At 40.7% G+C, this 7,037-nt stretch overlaps 1 protein-coding gene across 1 annotated transcript; it reads right to left on the bottom strand.

Annotated features, from left to right (window-relative positions):
* Positions 1–2,605: 2,605 nt before the first annotated feature.
* snrpd1 (small nuclear ribonucleoprotein D1 polypeptide) lies at positions 2,606–6,945 on the bottom strand. Its single transcript, XM_017700578.2, has 4 exons — positions 6,799–6,945; positions 5,164–5,240; positions 4,365–4,556; positions 2,606–2,796 (listed from the first exon to the last, which is right to left on the bottom strand). The coding sequence occupies exons 1-4, from the start codon at positions 6,810–6,812 to the stop codon at positions 2,720–2,722; spliced, it is 360 nt and encodes a 119-aa protein (XP_017556067.1). The 5' UTR covers positions 6,813–6,945; the 3' UTR covers positions 2,606–2,719.
* Between the last annotated feature and the right edge of the window lie 92 nt (positions 6,946–7,037).

Genomic DNA, 7,037 nt, shown 5'->3' with positions numbered 1-7,037 from the left:
TAAATAAATATTTATTAGTAGAGAAATAGGGAAAGTTTCCTGCGATCATCGGTGTCAAAATAAAAGTCTTCGAAAGCCTAGTAACCAGAGAACTAGCGAGGAGAATTCCCAATCTCTGCGATGTCTTTTAGTTTCGCAAGCGCTAGAGGGCGCTCCCGAGCGAGTCCAAAATGAATGGGTTGATATGGAGCACTTGAGCAAAATAGTAGTTTATTAACGCTTAAACATTTTTAATGTAAAATAATGCAACCATTTCCTGAACACAGAGCAGCATAAAACATTTTAACACCGCTGTTTATATTTTGTAAGAACTTTTAAACTCGAGCTAAAGGAGTTTAAAACGCCGCCTCATGTATGTTCATGACGGCAGCGAGCGCGAAGAGCCAATGAGCTGCTCCGCTCGCCCATCAATCATCCCGCTCTGGCAGTAAAGCCCGCCTCCTGCTGCCCAAAACCCGTTTGCTGTAGAAAAAAGGAAACATATAAGCGAGCTTCCTTTGTTTTTTTAGTGAAATACATCCTTCTACTTTCTAAAATTAAAGAAACGTTCTGGGCGAGTGATTAGAAGCTATTTTAACATTTAGTTTTTAGCCGTTGAGCTCCATTCACTCCCATTCATTGAGGACTCACTCGCGGGCGCCCTCTGCTGTTTTTGATATAACAGGGGAAATAGGAAGTGGCCCGGCTCCTCATAAACCAGCTCTGATTTAACGTTGAAGTTGTAAGCAATAATGTAAAATTTCAAACGCACACAATAAAAACAAAACAAAAGTCCTTCACGTTATAAAGAGTACCGATAGGTCAGTACAGTGGAATACAGGACTTCAGAAAAACATTTGCTGCTCTGAACTCAATTTCAGTAAAACCCTTTAATACTTCCTACTGTTACAACTACTTTTATTCGTACAACCACAATTCCAATGAAGTTGGGACGTTGTGTAAAACAAATAAAAACAATACAATGATTTGCAAATACTTTTCAACCTATATCCAATTGAATACACTACAAAGACGAGATATTTAATGTTCAAACAGACAAACCTTTGCTTTTTGCAATATTCACTCATTTTGAATTTGATGTCTGCAACACGTTCCAAAGAAGTTGGGACAGGGGCGTGTTTACCACTGTGTTACATCACCTTTCCTTTTAACAACACTCAGTAAGTGTTTGGGAACTGAGGACGCTAATTGTTGAAGCTTTGTAGGTGGAATTCTTTCCCATTCTTCCTTGATGTACAACTTCAGCTGCTCAGCAGTCCGGGGTCTCCGCTGTCATATTTTGCGCTTCATAATGCGCCACACATTTTCAATGGGAGACAGGTCTGGACTGCAGGCAGGCCAGTCTAGTACCCGCACTCTTTTACTATGAAGCCACGCTGTTGTAACGTGCAGAATGTGGCTTGGCATCGTCTTGCTGAAATAAGCAGGACGTCCCTGAAAAAGACTTCTGAAGTGTTCCTGAGCCCATGTGGGAAAATCCATTACAGGATGATGTGGGTTTTTAATGCAGTGCTGCCTGAGGGATCGAAGGTCACGGGCATTCAATGTTGGTTTTCTGCCTTGCCGCTTACTTGCAGAGATTTCTCCAGATTCTCGGAATCTTTTGATGATATTATGGTTTGTAGATGATGGAATCCCTAAATTCCTTGCAATTGCATGTTGATTTGCTCACACAGTTGCTCACAAAGGGGTGAATCTCACCTCATCCTTGCTTATGAACAACTGAGCCTTTCAGGGATGCTCCCTTTATCCCCAATCATGACACTCATCTGTTTCCAATTAACCTGTGGAATGTTCCAAACAGGTGTTTTTTGAGCATTCCTCAACTTTCCCAGTCTTTTGTTGCCCCTGTCCCGACTTTGGAACGTGCTGCAGGCATCAAATTCAAAATGAGTGAAATTTTGCAAAAAAGTATAAAGTTTATCCGTTTGAACATTAAATATCTTGTCTTTGTAGTGTGTTCAATTGAATATAGGCTGAAAAGGATTTGCAAATAATCGCATTGTTTTTGTTTTACACAACTTCATTGGAATTGGGGTTGTATTTAGTCACAAACCAAAACTGCCCAGACAGCTTGTTTCTGTAGACATTACATTTGACTCATATACACCCTAAAACAATCAAGGTATTAAATGCTATTAGTACTACTAGAACTACTTACACTAACATCTTTGTTTTAACCACGACTGATGTTGAAACATTGCTGCAAGTATCTGTAGATATCTAGTTACAAAAGCATTAGGGAGGTCAGGTACTGATTTTGGATGATGCCACGCCAACTCAAGCCAAAGGCATTGGAAGGTGCTTGTCTACAAGCTGTGTACATGCAACTGAATGTCCACGGCAGCAGTGGGTGCACCTTTAAGCAGCTGTAGCCTGAACACTTTCAAACATAATGTTTTTGATTAACAACACTTAACAGCAAAACTGAACATTTGGCCAAACCAGTTTAGCGACTCTTTCTGTATGTTACATTACAGCCGTTCGCACAAAGACTTTTCTAAACTTGCGATTTATTAAATGTAAATGCCATGGCACACTTTTCAGAACAATTACAAACACAACTGCATTGCCATAACTAATCAATTAACACAGGACAAAACAATAGCTTCCAAAAGAGCAAAGTTTAATGTACAAAAAGAAAAAAAAAAAAAAATCAGTATTCTCCAACAACAAAAAGTCCTGTACAAACAGCAGAAAACACAGTGGCTTAAGAGATTCATCTCCTTGGTCCGCCTCTTCCACGTCCTCTTCCTCGGCCACGGCCCCGTCCTCTTCCTCGGCCACGGCCAGCCACTGCAAAAATAAATAAATAAATAAAATAAAATAAAATAAAATAAAATAAATAAAAAATTTAAAAATTGGTCAGTTCAACCAGACGGTGCAGTGCTGACCTGCTGTTACAGTAAGACACTTAAGCTAGACACTGAATGCAGCCCAGTATGTGAAATACTGAAAACACTGAATTTTTTTGGGTTGGCTTTTTATGGCTCCAGATAACGTGCACAGCGTTTCTACTTTGTTTGCACCGGCTTACTGCGTTTCAACTCACAACACAAGCTGAACCTTTCAGTAACTGATCCTCCTCTTTATCCTCTAATAAACAATTCACCAGAGTGAGGTGCCGTTTGTTTGCTTGCTTTTTGCACCGAGACGATGGATTCATCTGTACATTTTCAGGTTTTCTGCTGCCGCCTCTCCTGATTTCATTTCGCCTTTTCACGTTTTTGCTACATTGACAACAAGGACTCACCCTTGCTTGCTTTTTCCAGTCCTATATAACATGAATCCTTTTGTCAAAGTCTGAGAACTCAAAACTCCCAACATGTTGGAAGAGGACCCGCTTCCTATGTAGATATGAAGGGCTCACTCAAAACTAACGAAAACAATATTCTTAATTATAAGCGTTTATAAGTGACACTGATGAGATGGTTTTGTATACTGTAATTCATTTAAGATAACAGATTTCCTTGAATCTTACACACTGCTCCTTTAACAAATATGACCACTCAGAAGTCGTATTTCACAATTCAGTTGACAACTGACAATCTCAGTTACATTTAACCAAAACTACTGAAGTGTATTTATAATATAAATGAAATAATTTAACTGGTCAAAATAGTTGGTCGTGTGATTTTCCCCTTTTTAACATCTGTACTGGTCACAAAACTGTAAGCTACTCGATTTTGTTTTCTAAGACTTTAGGAAGTTACTGTGATGAGTAGGTGAAAAGCAGAAAGCTTATTTGTTCATACTGCATATGGGAAAATGTTCTGAGTACAGAAGGCAACAAACCAGCTTTATTTAGCCGCTAAAGTTACCCACCTGTTTTAATGCATTGTTGGAAAAGCAATTAAACGCTACAGGCAAATAAAGAAGTTGAAGAAAACATTGTCCTATCGCTTTATGTGTTATAAAACTAACCTTAGTCTAAGATAGGCAAAAATAATTATATACTGATTACCAAGTCATCATCAGGCTTTATCTAGATCTATATATAGAACACCCAAACAACCATCAAAAAAAAAGGGGGAAAAACAAAATCATTAAGTAAAAAGCCTTTGAGTTTAGTGAGAAAGCTGTGTCCCTGGATGGACAAGGCACTGCCCAGGCAGCACTGCTCTGATGATGCTGTGCTGCTCCCAGAATGGACATGCTCAGGCAAAGAAGTGACCGATTTCCCTTGGAAGCAGATTAATAAGGTAAAACATAAGGATATTGACCAACTGCTGGACAAGACTGAGATCAACAGAATGGCCTTAAACGACTCTGCCCACCATGTGGTGCCATTTAACGCTTGTACCGTTTCAGTTCTTGTTCAGCACCACTAATCTCTCCCCCTTAACCACAACGGCTGCACTTACCAGCCTCCCTCTTCCTTGACTTGACTTTGGGCTCTATGTCGACCAGCAGGGTATCAAGAGGAAGACTATCAGGCAGGATGAAATAGCGGATGTTGTTGCCACGGATACTCAGCGACTCCAGCTGGGTGGGCTCTCTGTTTTTCAGGGTCATCTTAACAGCTTTAAGGTGGGTGTTCATACTGACATCCACACCTGATATATAAAAAAAACAGCAATAAACATCATCGGCTGTATTTTCAGGCAAGGCTTGCAGTGAAATTTAAAGTCATGAATTAATGAAACATTTTTTTCCCCTCTTAAGCTTACAGCTTAACCTACACACTTAATGATGGTTCTTCAAGGGTTCTTAAAAAGTAGCAAACTTTAAAGTAGTAAAGAAAATGGTTCTATACAGAACCACGGTCATTCAAAGAACCCTTTGAAGGACTAAAGGGTTCTTTTCATCGGGAAAGGGTTCTTCAGGTTGATGTGCTACAGATGGTTTTTGGAAATGTTCTATTGCAAGGTTGCCATCATAACAATAGAAGAACCCTATACAGCACTTTCATCAATCTGAGAACCCTTTCATCATGCAAAGAACCCTTTAATCATGGAAGCGGTTCTATGAATGTTCATGATTCTACATAGAACCATTGTCTTTATTTAAAAAAAAACCCTGATTTTTAAGTGTGTGCTGCAGGATTGCAGCGTCACAACTGCAATAACTAGACTAATTTCATGGAGAGAAGCGCCTGCAATGCTCTGAGAAAGATTAAAGCATTCACAAGGGTTTATACTCAATGGACAACTTTAATCTCACCTGTGATGGTGCCATGGACCTGGGTGCCATTCTTCAACTCAATGGTAACCGTTTCATGGCTCAGTTTCATCAAAAACCTGAAAAATATAATTACGGTCAAGAGTCAGAACTAGTGCATCACCAATAAGACTAACCAGAATGTAAACTGTAGTGATGGTATTGTAGAACGATCACTTTGTGAAGAGTTTAATGTGACAAAAGCTCATATTTTCACACCAGGTATAAAAATACCAGCGCTGAATGGACTCTACTCATGACTGTGAGACAGTTGTAATTCTGTGACCACAGAACAAATCAGTATATTTCAACCTGACGCAACTAACAAAACTTACCCCATCGGACAAATTAGATGCTTTCTGTGGCATAAAAATGACCTAAAATACAATGAAATCATTAACTGCCGTCGTTGTGGCGGTTCCGGTTCTCTGGGTTCAACTTAATCTGGGATTTTTTCTCAAAATTTGTTCATAATTAAATGATTATGATGTGAACGGTCACTCAGAGTGAATTCATGTGAAATGCTCTTTTGTTCACAGTGGGGGTGATAGGAACCAGACGTCCCCCTCTAAAAGCTCCCTCACACACAGACATTACACGATATGGTTAAAAACACGCTGCCTGCAACACACAAGCGTGCTTCACTGAAGATCTGAGGCAAGGATTTGGCCTAAAACGTGCAAAAAGGCATTCGTGGGGGAGGGATTCGTCTAAGATTGCAAGGCAAAAAAGTCCCAATAGAAAATGGGCCTTTTCTGATTTACTTCTATTTAACCATCATCAATATTACATGTACAAGCTCAGGGGAGACGTGTGGGTTCCCTGGTGGTTTTGATAGCAGATGAAATGGCTGTGTGTGTTGCAGACATGGTGACCTCTGGTTCCCATCACGACCACTGGAAGTCAGCCTGATGTGACATGTTTCACATCAATCAATCTAAACCAATTTTTATATTATAATGAATTATTTAAAAAAATTGAAAACATTGGTGGACTTTCCCTTGGCTTCATGTCTGAATGTGCACTGCCAAACGCTCAAAGACTAAACTGGCCACTAAACAAAAGCACAGGCTGAAGTTTTCGAATTGACCTTAAATTGAGGCGCTAAAATGTAACTGCTGCACCATTTAAGGTGGACCGGGGAGTTCGTACAAGATAGTGGCGCACAAGGAGCCAACTTCAGCTTCGTAAACAAAGCCGTGCTAAACTTTAAGCCGACTAGAAGTCAAAGGGTATCTAATATGAAATATGTAGGGCTAAACTACCAAACATAATGTGCAGTACTTTCACTTTAACTCCACCGCGCTACCTTAAGTGCTTCGCCGGTTCTCGTCTTTCTGAACCTTTCAGCCGTTGTGGGCCGTCGCGTTTCACAGCTAGCGAGACCCAGCTTAGTTAGTTAAGTACTATGAGCATGTTTAAACGAGCCTCGCGAAATATTAGCACGAACCCGGGAGTTTATTAAGGGGGTCCCCGCTGTTCGGGCGAGTTCGGTCATTCATTCCCGCTTCCGCGGCGAGTTAGCCTGTTAGCTTCCTCGCCGCTACGTAAAATCTAACGCCATCCTTCAAAACGGGGCTCGATTTCTTGCAGCTAATCGCCGCATCTGTTTACTGTGATCCTCTACAGACGGCTTACCTGACGAGTTTCATGGTGGCGGTGGATTTTGACAGAAAATCCTCCACCCGAGTGAGAAAAAATTGTAGCGCGAACAACAAACGTTACCGCAACGCTACTCAAACACTGGCGACTGCTTCCGGCGCAGGAACCCCCATTCACCGTCAACGTAGCAGGATGGTTGCCAGCGCCGCGAAATCCACCCACTACGTGCAAAACATTTTAATCGTTTTCAAAATAAATTCCGAAAATGTCAGTGT

Source organism: Pygocentrus nattereri, chromosome 1 (genome assembly GCF_015220715.1).
Source record: "Pygocentrus nattereri isolate fPygNat1 chromosome 1, fPygNat1.pri, whole genome shotgun sequence".
NCBI lineage: Eukaryota > Metazoa > Chordata > Actinopteri > Characiformes > Serrasalmidae > Pygocentrus > Pygocentrus nattereri.
This window is presented reverse-complemented; position numbering and strand designations above follow the sequence as displayed.